The sequence below is a fragment of the Neovison vison genome, chromosome 12, assembly GCF_020171115.1.
Source record: "Neovison vison isolate M4711 chromosome 12, ASM_NN_V1, whole genome shotgun sequence".
In the NCBI taxonomy this organism is placed as follows: Eukaryota; Metazoa; Chordata; class Mammalia; order Carnivora; family Mustelidae; genus Neogale; species Neogale vison.
The window spans coordinates 4,064,224-4,081,742 of NC_058102.1; the positions used below are offsets into that span (position 1 = coordinate 4,064,224).

Genomic DNA, 17,519 nt, shown 5'->3' on the forward strand with positions numbered 1-17,519 from the left:
CAGGAGGTAAACGGCTTTGCTGAAGCCACTCTTGCTACCAGAGCCAGGAGAGCGAGGTGTTTGAGAGCCGGACTCCTGGGGCTCAACCCCAGGCTGGTTGCTGGCCGTAGCGTGACCTTGGGCAAGTCACTTAACGTGTCTGTGTCTCAGGCTCCTCTCTGGGGGCAGATGAGTCATAAAAATACCCACCGCTGGCTGCCGTCAGGGTCAGATCGTTCTAAATGCCTTGCACATAGTGAGCGCTTGTGTTAACCTTTACAGCAGCTGGACCCGGGGCTCAGGCACACGCGAGCCCCTCAAACGCCACTGTTTCTGGGATGCTCCTTTGCAGGGCCACGTCTGCTCCATCCGTGCGCCCACAGCACCCACGGCCACTCCGGGAACTAACGCTCCTCGTGCGCGTACAAGGGAGGGCTTCCACGTGTGTTTGTCCGCGGGACAAAAGTGAGAGGGGACGTCTGAAACATGGATTTCTTCATTTAATAAACGTGACTCTTCACAGCTACTCATTTTAGGCATAAACAGTGTCCCATTACCGACTTCTTGTATTAAATTGCGTGAAATAATCTTTAGTGGGTTGATTTGTACAGACTTCCTCCATATATTTTTTCCTGATAATAAAACAAGGAGAAAAAACGATCAGCAAATGCCTGGTTCCCTAAATATTCTACTTTTTGAATATATATATATATATGTATAATTTGTTCATCCCATCTGACCCCCCTCAGATCATCTCTAGCGCTCCTTTGGGGCCCCCAGTAGCTGTGACTGGCCAACAGTGGATCCACCGGGAAACAGACGCCTGATTGCCGAACTTGCCAAGTTCAAGCCCAAAGCTTGATGAACAAGACAGATAAGTAAATAATGTGTTTTTTAACAAGTTCACCTATGGATCCGCATTTGGCATTTTCTGTAGGTAAAGCTCGGAACGCCTCTTGGGGACTATCCGTGTGACAGAGAGACTCCAGCTTGCCCTTGGCAGCCTGGGAGCCCCCCCGATGCACTGGGCAGCTGCCACCGACCTCCCACCATGTCTGAGCCACATAGCCTCCTGGGAAAAGCCTTCTGACTCCCCCAGGCCCACCCAGTGCCCTCCGCTGGGGCTCCCAGTGCCCTCTGTGTTCTCCATCACCAGCCCCCACGTCCGAGCCGCTGGGGGTCACTAGTGTCTCCTTGAGCACCTCCCAGGGTGGGTCACCTGGTCATGCGGGGACCAGTGGTTTCTAAGCGCTTAATTTCTGGCCTGGGGCTCTCACACCTTCTCCCCTTCCTGTTTGAATTCTGTACCAGGACTCCGCGCTGCCCAAGCCGCTGTTGCTAGGGGCCTCCCAGGGTATCCACAGCCCCGGCCCTGGGCCTCTGGGTGGGAAAGAGCCGGGGCAGGTGGACCCTCACAGCCGGCCCCGACCCTCCCCACGACTCAGCCGGATCTGCGCTCCAACGCCGCAGCTGCTCCCCGACCCCAGCCTCCCCTCCCCCGGCCCCTTCGCCCCGGCCCTCACTGCATGAGCTGCTCCTTGGCCAGGCTGAGGTTGCTGCAGTCCAGAGCCCTGCGCAGGTCACGCCGTTGGCGCTGCTGCTGGCGCTCCGAGAGCAGAGCGGTGCGCGCCATCTGTACCCTCCGACGGTCCCAGTCCATGTCCCGCTGCCGCTCTTCCTCCTGAAGCCTCTGGAGGAAGGAGAGTTGACTCACCACCACCCGTCCCCAGACCCAGAAGAGATCCAGGGGATCATCTAGGAGACTCTTTGCCTCTTACTTTAAAGCTGGGGAAACTGAGGCTGGGGGGGGCAGGTGGGTGAGCAACATTGAGCAGGAAATCAGAGCAGACCACCCCCACCTGCCATCACTGCAGGTGGCCCTCTGAGGCCTGCAGGGACAGCAGAGACGGTCCCGACAGCAGCTGCCAGGACAGGGCTCTGAACGCGGGGCCTCCCAGCCAGGACACTACTAGTGGGACGTGCTTTCGAGCACTGGGATCACCTGGTCACTTCTGGAACACGGCGAAGGGACCGCCCCACCCGACAATGGTCTCATGATCTTAGGGGTAAATTTCTGCATCTCAGCTCACTCCCCATGGCCTTCCAGATCCCCTACAAAAACCACTGAGCCTTAGGAGGGGAAACCGGAATAATGCAGAGCGAAGGGGTCACTCCCCGAACCCTGAGTAGTTGTATCAGCCGTCCTGAGCGAAAAGAAGCAAAAGCGGGTGGGGGCGGGGTCTGGGGACGAGCACGTGTCCTCCTGTCCACAGGTTTTAGGGCAGGGCTCCCAGCCACCCAGTGAACAGGGCTGGAGTGTCCAGTGGCCCCGCAGTCCCGAGTCCGCAAGCCACCAGGCACAGATAGGCTGGCGGAGGCCCCGGTCCCCCACCCAGGGAGCGAGCCGAGGCTGATGCCTGTTTTGTCACCTACGGGACGAGTCATTTGACCTGTCTATACCTCTGTTTCCCTTCCTGCAAAATGAGGCTGCTCGCAGTTGCCTGAGGCACAACACAAGATGCTTTCGGGAAGAGCACAGGAGGCCACGGGGACGTACTTGCCTCGGACTCGGAGACAGGCTACCTAACCACCCTGTGCTTGATCTCAGTTTTCCAAACCGGCTCCCTCCGTGGAAGAGGGGACGGGCTGGGCGGGGGAAGAGGCCGCGGGGACGGGCTACAAGGTGGGGGAAGGGGAGTATTCACGAGTGGTGAGACCTACTGTAGGCGTTTTCCCCCTTTGTGTTTCTCTGTCTTAATTTCCTACAAAATTGAAAATCAGACAAAAATGCTGCTCCTGGGACAGATGGTCGACCTTCCCTGCCAGACAGCCGGGCGGAATCGCAGGAGCGAAGGACAGAGCAGGGCCTGGCGAGGGGGACCGATACTCCCGCATCCGATGCCCACCTCGGGGCTCTTCCCACGTTGGGCTGCTCCCCTGCCTCAGCCTGGCTGCCCCCACTCCCGCTCCCACATCCCCGCTGCCTCTCCCACGCACTCCCCCTTCTGGGCCTGGAGGAGAACAGGCAGGGGAGCCGTCCCACCTGCTCCTCATTCCCTGAGCCAGGTTGCTGTCCCTCCCTCTGTACTCGCCTGATATGACACCTGTCACCCCACCACAGGTGGCCGTCTGCTGCCCTGACCATCCCGAAGGCGGGAGAACTTGCCTTTCCGTGGCTTCTCAGCCATTTCCCCTCCTGAAGACCAGGTGCTGACCTATCCGTCCTCACCCCGGCACAGCCTACCATTGACCCTCGGACTTCAACGGGCATCAGAACCCCTGGGGGGCTTTCTCAGCCACCCACTCTGGCCCCTGCTCCAGGAGGTCTGGGGTGGGGCCTGAGTATCTGCATTTCTCCTAAGTTCCCAGGCCATGCTGATGCTGCTGGTCCAGAGACCCCACTTTGAGGACTTCTGCCCCCCCTCGTCATTACCAAGAATGCCATCCTCCCTACTGTCCCCACCTCCAAGTGTCCTGATCCCCACCACTCCGGCCTGCCTCTTCTGCCCTCTCTCCGGTTCCCTGATTGCAACAGTCATTCCGCCCATCACCCCCCACCAGGCCCTCCCACCCATGGACCACACACTTTCCACTGTCCTGGCACTCTTTGTGTCTTCATGTCCCTCCTTGCTCAGCCCAGTGTCCATGGCTGACATCCCCTGGCAGACGCCCTCAGTGCCCTTAAAACTCTCGCTTAGTCAGACTTGGCAGGCAGGCCCTGAGCTTGGTCCCCTTACAGCCGGTAGTGGCCAGGAACAGCACTGACTGCACTCACTGGGGATACTTCAAGTTCATGACCTCCGGCCTCCGGAGGCCCCTGGCTCTGTCTGGCCATCCTGCCCTCTTACCATCGGCCGTTCCTTTCTGGCTTTCCTAAAGGACCGTTAGCACTTGGTTCTCTGTCCTCAAGTCCCCAATTGCACCCCCTCAGCCTCCACCGCTGACCTCCCTTTCTATTCCACAGGAAAGAGGGGCTCCACAAGCCGCCCTGCCCCCACAGTCAAGGATGGTTGGCTTGGACTCCCACCCGCCCCAAGCCTCAACTAGTGCTCCCACAGCCCTGTGCTCCTGCCACCCAGGACACAGGTTCCTGCAAGTTCCTGCCAGCATCAATTCCCCTCTCTCTACTGCGTCGTCCTCATGGAGTGACAAGTATGTTGTTATTTCTATAATCTGAAAAACCAAAAAACCAAACAACTTTCTCTTGACCCTGTGTTCCCACCAGCTACCACCCCCTTTCCCTGCACCCTTGAGGGCAAAACACTTCGAAAGTGTCTGCACCTGTGGTCTCCGCTTCCTTCCTGCCTGTGACCTTCGGTCACACACACCCCTCCTCCAAGGACGCTCCAGATGGAGGCTGCAGGGACTGGCGCCTGGGCATGGCATTCAGCCACAGCAGCCTAGTGGCAGCGTCCGACCCAGGGGCTCCCCTTGCTGGGCTCCTCCTTCCTGACTTCCCCTCCTCCAGCCCCTTCACTCTTCATAAACCATGGTAGGGGTGTGGCCTGTCCCATGACTCCTTAGATCCCTTCTCTCTATCTTCACTCACTCCCTGCGTGACCTTAGCCGGGTTCACTACCTTAAATGCTGTCTGTGTGGCCACATCTCTATGCCTTTGCCAGCTGGGACCTTGTTCTGAACTCCAGCTGCTGGCTTTTCTTGGAGGTTGTGGCAGACAATAGTACTTGCCTCCCTGTAACCATTTTTCTTCCCTCCTTAGTAAAACAACTGCCAGCACCTACTGCCTAGAATAAACTCCACCTTTCCTGGTCTTCTTTACAATTTGGGGCAACCCTGTGACTAAGCGTTATTTAAGGGAATTTGAGTGGAAGTGTCCTGTGAAATTTTGAGAAGTGTCCTTAGAGTGTTCTTCCTCACTCCTTCTTCCTGCTAGATGGGATATGCATGTGATGGCTGGAGCTCAAGCAGCCATCTTGTACTAGGATGTGGGAGTCAGTTGCCAAGGATGGCAAAACATTAGTCAGTGACCATGGGGCTGCCATACCAGCCCTGGACTATCTTCCTAAGGATTTGGTCTACATGCAAGAGATAAGTTCTATTTTATTTAAGATGCTGTTAGGGTTTTCTGCCATGATCAGGCACAGAATCCTAAAGGATACAGATAACCTAATCATTGCACATATAACATATCCAAAGTTGCACTTGGGACTTGGGACTTCGACTCCACCTGCCACCCTGCTCCACCCTGCTCCTATCTCAGTAAATGCCAATTCCATCCTTCTCACTGCTCAGGCCTTCTGAGTAATCCTTCCTCCTCTGGGTCTCATATGCCATACCCAACCCTTCAGCCAATCCTGTTTGCTCCACTTTCAGAATAAATCCAGAATCCAACCACTTCTCAGCACCCTTGCTGCCAGTGCCCTGGCCCCCGCCAGCACCATCACCTTGACCACTGCAACATCCTCCCCAATGATCTCTCTCCTCCCCCCACCCCAATCCAGCCCTTTCTCAACATTGCTGCGGGAGAGAGCCTGCTAAGTGTAAGTCAGAGCATGTCACTCCTCTGCTCAAAACCCTCCAGAGCTTCCCATCACAGTCACAGAGAAAGCCAAGTCTTCCCTGTGGACTGCCAAGGCCTTGACCTTCCACCACCCAGACCGCCTCCTGCACCTGTCCTCACTCCACTCCAGCCCCGGCTCCTCTCTTTTCCCTGAACAGGTCAAGCTGGTCCTGCCTCAAGGCCTTTGCCCTTGAATCTCGCCCTGCCTGGTGGTCCCTCCCCAGATACTTGCATCCTCCGTTCCCTTGGCCCAGCCTTACTTCCCAAGCACATGGCCCATGTGTGGGGTTATTTGGCTGTCGCCTCCCCCCGCCACCCAGAACATAAACTTCTCAAAGGGCTCTTCTAGGGACAAGTAGAGCAGCAGCTACGACTAGATGCTGGAGGAAGGCAGCAGGAGGCCCAGGGCTATGTCTGCAGGCTCTGGGAGAAGGGGAGGGGGGCGCACACCAGCTTCTCCTGGACTTGCTGCTTCTGGACCAGGCGGATCTGCTCCAGCTGCTCCTGAGTCATGCCCTTCCAGCGGTCGGGGACCACGCGGTGCGGCCCGAAGGAGCTGGCTGCCTGCTGTGGGTTCTCCGAGAGCAGGTCTCCACGCAGCAAGTTGGAGATCTCGGCCAGGTTGTCTTCTTGTTCCTGTTTCTTCTCTCGGATTTTCCTTTCCAGTGACTCGGTGGCCTGTATAGAGGAAGACAATAAGGAAGATGCCTTGAGTGACCCGTGGGGATTGAGGTACAGGTGGGCACATCTCCCTGCAAGCGCTTGATGGAAGAAGAGATTGCTAAAGTGCACGTGGGACAGGCGGGGGCAGAGATCCTCAAGCATGGATGCAGGGGGGCCCTCGGACCCCAGAAGCCTGGGTGCCAGTGGGCGCGTAGTCTAGGCTGAGGGACTCCCCACCTGTTGGTTGTGAGTGTGAGAATCGCAGGTGTTTGCACTGATTTGCCAAAGCAGGGAGCTGCCTCCCGGGTTAGGCCGCCATGTCCCATTGTCTTGGCTTCACTCACCTCGGGGCAGGGCTCTGTGCCCCTCCCAGTGGCCGGTCACCCAGACAGAGTGATTCACAACAGTGGTGACTTTTTTTTTTTTTAAGATTTATTTATTTATTTTAGAGAGAGTGTGCACGGGCATTAGCAGGAAGCAGAGGGAGAGAGAATTTCAAGCAGGTTCCCCGCTGAGCAGGGAACCCCATGTGGAGCTTGATTCCAGGACCCTGAGGTCATGACCTGAGCCAACACCAAAAACTGGACACTCAATCGATCGAGCTACCAGGCTCCCCAAGACTGAATTTTGGGAAGTGTTTCCCCACTCACCCCAGCATGAGTTAGCCCACCCTGACCTGACAGAGTTGGGTGTCATCGTTACCGCCCCCCCCATAGATGACAAGACTGAGATGTGGGGGGCTCTTCCCAGGCGGCAGACAAAAGTCTGGTCTTGTCCCTGCACAGCTGGGCTCCGGGCCCTGCCCCTGACGCTGACACCACAACACCCGTCTAACAGAGGCCCACCCTCACCTCCCCGTGGGAAACTCCCCAGGGTGCTCTGGGCGTGTCCTCAGCCCCCAGTCGGAGCCTGGGACGTACCTGGCTCTTGTTGAATTCTTTCACGGCTGTGCAAACTGCCTTTCTGGCGGCGCTTTCCAGATTCTGCAAATGCTTGGCTGTTTCATCAAACTGCAGCCTTGTCTTCAAGCAGACACCCTCTGCAAAGGAAGCAAAATGCGGCCAAACCTTGATGCGCAGCCCGGCTCCTTCCCGGGCGTGCGGAGCAGAGTGTCTCTTCTCCTGCGGTTATGCACAGAGCAGGGGATTCAGGTAAAGCTCTTGGGTGCAGGCACGGGGTGTTAGCGTTCCTACCGGGGATCCCTGATGTCCATCAGGAGCAGGAGCCCAGCATGCAGGGCCGTGTAGGCTACAGAGGATTTTGCATTTTGTTCCATATGCAATGGGAAGCCACCGGAGGGTTTTCAGCTGGGATGGAGGGAGTGGCAGTCACGTTGCCCAGCATGACCTTGTTTAGAAAGTAGCACTCTGACTACTATGTCGAGACTAGACTGGAAAGGACAAGAAAGGAAATGAAGGACAATTAGAGAGCCCTTGGTGGGGTCCCTCCAGGTGAAAAAAGGCGGTGGCTTGGGTCACCGTGGTGACAGCAGGGTTGGGAGTAACGGACAATTCCAGATACACCCACCGGGTAGAAGCTGAGGGCGGCCTGGGGACAGGGGTGCTTCAAGGACTCCCAGGTTTGTGGCTTGACTAGGACAGAGTTGTCGTCATCCACTGAGGGGAGGAGAGTGGAGGAGGAACAGAGCCAGAGAGAAATTAGGGTTACTTTCCAGAATGTTCTGAGGTGCCTGGGGCGATGTCCAGGGGTCAGTTCAAGGGGCAAGACCAAGGCTGAGACAAAAGCTCTCAGTCAGAGATGGAAAAGTGGGGCACCTGGGAAGTGGCTGAGATTTTTTTTGAAAGGCTTACAAATGCATGTTTCAATAGGTATCTATGTGCCAAGAACTAAAGAGAGAGCAGTGAATTAAACAGACCAATCTCCTGCCTTCGCTGGGTTGGGGATGGGATCCTGGAGAGGGTCGACAAATCCGTAACCGTGTAGTATGTCAGTAGTGACTGCTGTGGAGACGTGGATACAAGAGTGCGGCAATGGGGGAAGGCAGAGGGTTGACGTTTAAAATGGTGGTCAGGGAGACTTCTCTGAGAAGACGACATTTCGGCAAAGACCTGAAGAAGGATATGGGGCAGAATATGCAGGTATATAGGGAAATGTTTCCAGGTGGATGAAACAGTTGGTACAAAGGCCTTGAGGCAGAAATGAACCCGACGCCCTTAACATTCTAGGTGGCGCAGCCAGCGCGGCAAGGGCGGGATAAGCAAAAGGCAGTGTGTTGGGGGGGGTTCAGTCCAGACGGAAAACTTTATTGGTCCTTAAAATGAATCTGGCTTTTATTCTGAGTGAAATGAGAAGCTATTGGAAGGTTTTGAGCCAAAGATCTAGCTTAATTTTTAGCAGGGCCATTCTGTTCGCTGGATTGAGGAGAGATTACAGAGGGACAAGGGCAGAAGCAGGGAGACCTCTTAGAGGCTACTGATGTTGATAGCTTGGTCCAGAATGGTCATCGTGGGGGTGGAGGGAGCTAGTTGCCATATGAGATGATTTGCTGCTGGAGGTGGGTGCGACATTTGAGAGAAAGGAAAGAATCAAGATGCCTTGGGGTTGGGCCCTGACCATCTAGAACCATGAAGTTCCCATCGACAGAGGTGGACGGTCAGCTTTGGGGGGGCAGGTGAGCGCATCTTGTATTGACATCGATAAGTTTATCAGATACCCGAGAGCAGACAGCTGCTGGGCGGTGACTACATGTATGTGTCTGGATTCCGGGAAGAGTCCAGGCTGGAGATGTAAATTTGGGGAATGATGGCCTATGGTGGGATTTAAACCCGTAGGACGAGCTACAATCACCAAGGCAACGGCATGGGAGGTTTGGAAGGAGAGGAGAAACCAGCGAAGGGCCTGGGGAGGAGTGCGGGCGGAGGGTGTGTCCTGGAAGCCAGTGGGGAGCGAGTGTTCCCCGGAGGAGGAAGTGGTCGGGATGGCACGGCTGCGGATGGAGAGGTCTGAAAACCCAGCTGGGGTGGGGCAGCATGGAGGTCTCGGTGACAGTTCCGGACAGGCCAGGCAGGTTCGGGACAGGGCGAGGGCAGAAGTGTGGTGGGGGTGGGCCATCTGGGGAGACATCGCTCCTGGAGAGCAGAGCAGGAAGAGAAGCGGGGGAGGCTGGGAGGAGGGCGAGCTGCCCAGGAAGCCTGCGGGGAAACCACCAGTCAGGCAAGGTGGGGGCCTCGCTCCCTGTCACAGCTCCTGTTCAGTCTTCACCAAAGCACTTCTTTGTCCTGTCCCCTCGCTGGCACATGCACGAGAGCAGTGACACTCTCCTCTGGGTTGCCGCATCTTCCTGGCACAAGAAGTTGCCGGGGATCGGAAGCTGCTGGGAGCCACGCGCAGACACTCTGGTAAAGCAGAAACCACCGGAGTGCTGGCAGGATGTCCTGGACTTCCAGTGCCCTCCAGGAGAGAGGCTGTTTCTGGCCTTGGAGGCTCTTCCAGAGAGGCTCTCTGGGCCTGGAGGGTCCTGGGGAGGGCATGTGATGACGGCGTCCTTGGCTGCACCGCTCAGACCCTGTAGGGAGTCTAGCGCTGCCCTTAATAGGCCCAGCAGCATCGGCGTCTTCCCAGCAGACTATAAGCACGCCGAGGGTAGGGCGCATGGCACTCCGAGTTACGGGGCACCCCAGCACCCAGCTGGAGCCCAGGCTCGGGGTCCAAGGTCAGAGCCGCTTTCCTACATGACTGACATATGACCGAAGACATTTAAGTCCTGGAATGCCGGCTGACACTGGTCAACACGGCACATTGGTGGACTTAAGAGACAAAACGAAGCTGGGGAAAAGACCAGGGGGCTGGGCTGCTGAAGAGTTTGCAGAGCAATGTGTCCTTGTTGCATTACCTGCACTTCTGTGCTGGGCGCGGGCATCCTCCCACTCCCTCTGCTGCTGCAAGGACCATTCTCGGTTTTGTTCCTCCTGGAATTTCTTCCTCTCGCGGAAGTTTAAATCCTCTCCCATGAATCTCTGCATTCCTGATACCGTATTCCGGATATCGTTATCCGACTGCCTAGCTGGAAGGTCTTTCCTAAGGGCTAGGGGGTCTGATAGGTCAAATTCACGGCGCATTTCTGGCCTCTGGAAGTGCTGCTGGAACTCATTGATGGCTTTACAGAGGCTTTTCTTATCCCTCCTTTCCCGGCCTTCTAATATGCATGTGATTTTGTCATTGTGCCTCATTTCAGCAGCTAGAAGAAATAGAACATATCCATAAAATTAAGGTTTGGAGGGAAAAAAATTTGAATCTGCTTTAAAAAATAATTTTTGGTGATTCTAAAAGTAATATAAGCCTCTGAAAAGGTAACACAAGCATCAAAGAATTAGTATTCTGAATATATAAAGAATACCTACAAATCAGTTTAAAAAACCAAGCAGGGACGCCTGGGTGGCACAGTTGTTTAAGCGACCTGATTTGGGCTCAGGTCATGACTGATCACGTCAAGAGTTAGGATCTGTTCTTCATGAGAACCCTGTTTAAGATTCTCCCCCTCCCTTGGCCCCTCCCCCTCCATTCCTACACACACACTCTCTCTCTCCAAACAAACAAACAAACAAAAACACCAAAAAATCAAAGCAAAAAGTGGGCCAAGAATAGGATCAGGCAAATCACTATAAAGAAACCCAAATGATCACTATGCTTCTGAAAAGATGGCTGGCCTTACAAGATGGGAACCATCTGATAAATTGGCAAAATATTTAAAATGCAAATAATAGCATATATTAGTAAGGATATTAGTAAGGATAGTAAGGAGACAAGAGTTCTCATTCACTGCTTGGAAGAGTGCAACTTGGTACACTTACAACTTTGGAAAGCAAGTTGTCGATATCTCGTAAAACTGAAAACACGCACACACAATGACAGTTCCACTCCTAGGTATCTCTCGCCTATGTGTACTAGGGACACAATACATGCCTGGTCATTGCAGCATTGTTTGGAAAAAATCGAAATCAGCCATGAGTAAGGGAATGAATAAAGAAATAGTGGCTAATTCATACAATAAAATACCAAAGATAATTAAAATGAACATTCTACATGCAGATCACTGATTAATTTTAATTTTTTAAAGATTTTATGTATTTGTCCAAGAGAGAGAAAGAAAGAGAGAGAGCGCACAAGCAGGGGGAGCAGCAGGCAGAGGGAGAAGCAGGCTCCCCATCGAGCAAGGAGACTAACTCAGGGCTCGATCCCAGAACCTGGGGATCATGACCTGAGCTACAGGCAGATGCTTAACCGACAGAGTCACCCAGGTGTCCCTATTTTTATGATTTTTTTAAAAGATTTTATTTATTTGAGAGAGGGAGAGACAGATCGTGCAAGTGAGGGGAAGGGGCAGAGGGAGAGGAAGAGAAGATACACTGCGGAGCCAGGAGCCCGATGACAGGGGCTGGTCTCAGGAACCTGAGATCTTGATCTGAGCCAAATCAAGGGTTGGTCACTGAACTGACTGAGACACCCAGGCACCCCATGACTGATTAATTTTAAAAATATGTTGAATAAAAAAATTCCAAAGGATCCATTCAATGTATTTGTGTAAGATTTAGGTGAAATTTTAAAACACCCACAAAAAATTTTATGTCATCATGAATATGTACATAAATAGTACAATATTACAAGAAACATGCATAGAAATGATGTACCTGTCTGAGGAAGGAGGAAGAGGGAAGATGAGGTGGGGGAGAGCTCTATCTATCTATCTATAGCTATACCTACACATATGTAGGGCTTATATATATTTGTATATACATTTAAACATTTATACATTTCATATATAATTACAGCATTTATTTATCTATAGCTATACATATACATACATATATAGCATTTAATTCTCAAAAAGAATTTTTTTAAAAGATTTTATCTATTTATTTGACAGAGAGAGACCACAAGTAGGCAGAGAGGCAGGCAGAGAGAGAGAGAAGGAAGCAGGCTCCCCGCCGAGCAGAGTGCCTGATGTGGGGCTCGATCCCAGGACCCTGAGATCATGACCTGAGCCAAAGGCAGAGGCTCAACTCACTGAGCCACCCAGGCGCACTAGAAAAGAATTCTTAAAAATAAGATATCTAAAGCCAATTTGGCAAAATATTAACATCTAATCTGGTAGGGGGTATGTATGTGCCTGTCCTATTGTTCCTGTAAGTTTGAATTTTTAAACATAGCACATAAGAAAGTGAACTGTTCAGAATCTAGAGAAGAAAATAACCCTCACTCATATTCTATCACTCCAACATCACCACTGCTTACATTCTGGTATACTTTCCTTCTGTCTTTTTCCAAGTTTATTTTTAAAAATATGTTCTAACATTTAGTTGATAGCCCATGGTATATACAATTTTGCATCCTGCTTTTCTCTTTCTAAAAAATCCTTATGGGGGCGCCTGGGTGGCTCAGTCAGTTGAGTGTCTCTTGATTTGGGCTCAGGTCATGATCCCATGGTGGGCTCCACAATGTATGCGGAGTCTGCTGGAGATTCTCTCCCTCTGCCCCTCCCCCTGCCCTTGCTCTTACTCCCTGTCAAATAAGTGAAGAAATATTTTTTAAAAAATAAAAAATCCTTATGGTACTTAAAAAAAACAAGCTGGCATTGTTGCACCTGATGTGGGAAATGAATTCTATTTGAAATTTTTATCTCTGCTAGCACGCTCTCATATCCAGCTCTGAGTAGATAGATGCAGGGGTGTGAGCTAAGAGGGTGTGCATGTCATTTAGTGCAAGCAGCTGTCCCCAGGAGAAGGCCTGGAAGTTTTGTGCAGAGAATGGTTTGTGTTTAGGGTTTTTCATATCCAGTTTTTAAAGAAAACCAATACAAATGTACATTTACCCTCAAAATATATTTCCTACACTCACATAGATTGCCTTTTGAGAGAGAGAATCAGCACATTAATTGAGCACAGGCAACTGTGAAGTTGTAAGAGGAGGAGGAGGTGTGAAAATGACAAGTTTTACATATTTGAAGACACCAGGACTGGATGCTAGAGGTACGCGGCCCTAACCTGCTGGGCAGGCTTCAGGAAATGCTCACCAAAAGTTTCATGTCTAGCTTTTTCAGTTGCTTCTTTTATTTTCTGGTCACGAACCTGAAGATCCCAGGCTTCTGTGTCTCCCTGGGAAGGGAAAACAAGGGGAGACGAGTTACAGCCAGATCATTTTAGTCCGACGATGACCATCCTACTTACCTCTTCGCAGCCTTGTTCCACTGTTAACTGGTCGTCTTAGGTACACATCAGGTCTTTTCATACCTGGATGCCTTGGCTTACAGCTGGATCTTCAGCCTGTCCCCAGAGCTCCTTTCTCCCCTTGTCCTAGTCAACAGATACCCTCAGAATATAGCTTAGCCAACACCTCCTCTGGGAAGCCCTCTCTGACTTCCTCTCCCAGGCCCAGTCCGTGCTCCCCTGACACCCTGAACGCCCCTCCCTCCCGGCACTGCATAGCCGCGCATAGTCCTGTGACAGTGCCTACCTCTCCTCTCCCCCGTGGGCCATGAACTCTGCAAGACCAGGCAGGGATTGCCCTGTTCCCCATTGCCCGGGACCAGCTTAGGCCTGCCACAAAGCAGGAAGGCCACTGGCGTTTGTCCGACGGACGGACTGGAAGGAGCCCCCAACGACGTAGAAAATCTGGCTCAGAGCAAGGAGACCCGCGCGCTCCGGACTCTGCGGAGCCGCCCTGGCCTCTGCGGACCCCCCCGGCGGGCAAGCCCCTCCCTGCTGCAGGGCTCCGGGCGCCTCTCGGGCCCGGGAGAGCGAGCGGTATCGGGTCTGCGAAGGCCTTCCCCGCCCTCGGCGGTCGGCACCACGAGCCCGTCTTCCCCAGCACCGGCGGCGCGGCTCGCTGCGCCCGGATCACCGGATCCGCGGCCCCGGTTCGCCTCCGCAGTCCCGCCGCCCGCCTCCCTCGTCACCGCCCCGCGCGCGCCGCCCCGGCCCGGGGACCTCACCCCGATGATCCTGCTCCTGGCGTCGAAGATCCGTTTCTGCCGGCACAGCTCGTTGTGCCTCCTCCTGCCCAGAGCCAAGGACTGCTCCAGGTCCCTGGGCTGCGCCAGCGCCATGACTGGAAGCGGCGAAGAGCCCCTAAGGGGATTTTAGGGCGCGCGAGATGAAAAAGGGACACAAATAAAACCAGCTGTGGCCTAAGCGAGGCTGGTTCGGCGGCGAGGCGCGCGGGCCTCCTCAGCTCTCCGTGCGGCTCTCGCTACCTCGCGGGGCGCGCCGGCCGGTTTCCTCGGAGACGCAAACAACCCGGTTGCTTAGGAACGACGCGGCGCCCGCCGGGCACTCGCCCTGCTCTCGCGAGACTCCGCGAAGCCCTTCCCGCGCTTTTCCGGCCCGCGGCGTGTGGGGAAGCCGCTTGAGGCGCGGAGGGCGCAGCCATGGGTCACCTGGAGGTGCTGCTCGTGGAGAACTTTAAGTCGTGGCGGGGCCGCCAGGTCATCGGCCCTTTCAGGAGGTTCACCTGCATCATCGGCCCCAACGGCTCCGGTAACTGGGACCCCGAACGCGTCTGCCCGCCCCGCCCGTCCAGGCCCCATCTTGCCCAAGGGGACGTGAGGGTGACCTCGCGTGTGGGACTCGGGCCGTTGCCGCCCACGGGCCTCGGCCAGCCTCACCCCTTCACCGCCACCCGTCCTCCGCCGCCGGACTGAGACCCTCCCCCTCCTCGGGACCCCGACCTTGACCCTCTGCCCTCGCCGCCCGGGCCCCGCCTTGGCCCTCGGCCCCCGGGCCCACTCTCGCCTGGACCACAGACCCCTACTCTCTCCGACGCTTGGACCCAGCCTTCTCTCTCCAGCCCTCCGCCCTCCGCAGCCCGCACCCCGGAACCCGACCCTCCCCCTCTAGCCCCGACTCCAGCCTCTGCCTCCGCCGCCGCCGCCCGGAGCCCAACCCTCGGCCGCCGCCCCCGCCCCGGTCCCCAGTCTCCCTCCGCGGGACCCTCACCCTCAGCCACCCGGCCCTCCCTCGCCCGCAGGTACCTGCCCTCACTCTCTGCCCAGCTCCCAGAAGCCCACCTTTGCCCACTGACCCTTGACCTTCCCCTCCCACCCCCACGCCAGCCCTCCGGGGCCTAGACCGAGACCCTGACCCTCACCCTCCAGCGCCCGGTGTTCGCCCCCAGGTGCCTGCCCTCGCCCTCTGCCCCCCGGCCCTCCCCTTCAGCTGCCCACCCCTTTGCCACCAGGTGCCTACCCATGCTTCTGCCTGACCCCCGCGCTTCTGGCACCTGGACCCTGGCCCTCGCCCTCCAACCCCCGTACTCAGCCCTCCCCCGATAGGTGCCCACCCTTGCCCTGTGCAGCTGGGCCCCGACCCTCCTCCACACCCAGCCCCAGGTCTGCCCGGGACCCTCCGCTCCTTTGCTCTGGCTCCCCGGGCTTTGCGGGTTTCTCCTCCCGCGCCGAGCCCTAGTCCCCTCTCATCGAGGACACGGATGTCCTTATAAAGCGGACCCAGGATTCCGAACCCAGTGACATTAGACCGCTTGTTTCCCCCTGGCTTCTTACGCGGCACCAGGGAAAGTGCAAGCCACAAAGAACACGGTCAGGCAGGAGGTAGGAAGTGACCCTGCCCGTCCTGAAGCCAGTCTGCGAGTCCCCAGTTGAGATAAGGCCCCAGTGAGGGTCAGCGCGGGCGCTTCCGGCTCAGGGTGTGCAGGCCGCGAGGGATCTCTGTTCCGTTGGAAGGTCAGCCCGGCAGAGCCTTCCCCGCTGCCTTTTTGAAGTGGTCAGACACAGAGGGGCCGGTGTCCCTCTTTGTAAAGGGATTTCATCAGTCTTGGGCCTTTGCGGACCTCCTGTTCCTGCTCGCCATCGGTTCTGTGTGTGTCATGAGCTGGGGCAGGTCTAGGTGACATCCGGTCTCTGCGGCGATGCCCTTACCGGCTACCTCATTGCTTGACACAGGCCCCACTTGACAGCAGGGACTCCGTCTTGCCTGCTGCGTCTCCATCCCCTTCCTTTTCTCACCCAAAGATTAAGTGAGAGAGAGCTAAAGGAAATAATTGGTTTTAATGAGCCTGAACAACTGACTGGATTCAAGGAGACGTCTGCATAGGAATATTGTAATAATAACAGCATTCGTGGAGCTTTTACCAAACTCCTGGCACCCCTGTTGCAGTGCTTATAGTGACTATTAGCCCACATTACTGTTTAGGAAACTGAACTTCAGAGGGTTCAGATGACTCTCCACAGTCACCCAGGAAGGGCAGAGCCTGCACTTGAGTTCAGGCCAGGCCAGGCTCCCTACTGCATTGCAGTGAGAATCCACAGAGGTAATGACCTAAAATGAGAGTTACTGTGAGATTTTTCCCAACTCACATCTTTTGCGGCTCTCTCAGGCCAGATTTCCTTGATTCTGTTATCAAACAGACTTTGAAGAGATAAAGGTAAAAATACAGGAGTATTTATAATAATCTCCACTCATTTCTCACGTTAGTAGGCCCCACCATCAGTAGATTCTCACCTTTGAACTGGTGGTTATGTGAAGGGTTGCTCTGTTATATTGTGTTCTTCCAACAGTGTGATATTTGAATGAGTATTTGAGTAAAGTCTTATACTGTAGTCAGCCTAAATTATTTGCCCACTGCTGTTTAAGATCCAGATAAAGTGGTGTTTTGAACTTTTTTAAACTAGTGCCAAACATAAGTTTCAATCTTATTTCTTTTCTAAATTCAACAGTACATATTGTTATTAACAATATATCTTAAGGTTATCTTGAAAATGCCTTTACAACTTATCCCACATGCCCTGGAAGCTCCATTCCCCTCCTGAGAGTCACTGGTAACCCAGAGACTTTGCTTAGAACCATATAAAGCCAGTCATGGATTATTTCAACATTACCTTTAATATCTCCCCACAACAAAAATTTCTGGTTTACTTATTGCTGAATTTTGCATGGGCTAGTCACATTCTCCTATACAATGGCCAAAACTCAGTATAATGCTAATCCAGGACTAATTTAATATATTCATTTGAATATTTGTCAATAAATAATCTTTTTAAAAATCTTACAGAATTACTGGCACATTTAGGTAGATTTTATTAAACCAATTGATAATTTTCTGTTATACCCATTTTCTCTTAAACTTTAATTTAGCTAGTTGTGGTCATTCTTTTTATAGTAATTTCCTATTGCTAGCACCTGTTAAAATTTGATATGTTCTCACTTGTTTTTAGTAAATCTAATGTTGGGGGTTTTTGTGGGTAGTGGAAAAATTTCACCTTTAATCCTAACCTTGATGTATTTCCACTTAAATTTAACAAATTGTTTTTGTGTATATATAGTATTAGAAGCAGAAGAAAGATATAATGAGACAGATTCTGCTCCCAAGACATTGGGAGTATAAG

The 17,519-nt window shown here is 53.7% G+C and overlaps 2 protein-coding genes across 4 annotated transcripts in view; one reads left to right on the plus strand and one right to left on the minus strand.

The window, feature by feature from the left end:
* Positions 1-457: 457 nt before the first annotated feature.
* Positions 458-14,377, minus strand: RIBC2 (RIB43A domain with coiled-coils 2). 2 transcript variants are annotated; one of them, XM_044227216.1, is made up of 7 exons: positions 14,112-14,377; positions 13,194-13,275; positions 10,017-10,361; positions 7,084-7,202; positions 5,951-6,178; positions 1,503-1,669; positions 458-611 (listed from the first exon to the last, which is right to left on the minus strand). In XM_044227216.1, the coding sequence occupies exons 1-7, from the start codon at positions 14,223-14,225 to the stop codon at positions 533-535; spliced, it is 1,134 nt and encodes a 377-aa protein (XP_044083151.1). In that variant the 5' UTR covers positions 14,226-14,377; the 3' UTR covers positions 458-532. The 2 variants fall into 2 exon arrangements, with proteins under 2 accessions (XP_044083151.1, XP_044083152.1); XM_044227217.1 differs by lacking the exon at positions 14,112-14,377 and having other exon boundaries at positions 13,165-13,240.
* Positions 14,378-14,546: 169 nt separating this feature from the next.
* The window catches only part of SMC1B (structural maintenance of chromosomes 1B), a 74,745-nt gene continuing 71,772 nt past the window's right edge, over positions 14,547-17,519 (plus strand). For both annotated transcript variants that reach the window (XM_044227005.1, XM_044227006.1), the window contains exon 1: positions 14,547-14,655. In XM_044227005.1, the coding sequence (XP_044082940.1) occupies positions 14,547-14,655 (109 nt within the window). The remainder of the gene's footprint in view (positions 14,656-17,519) is intronic.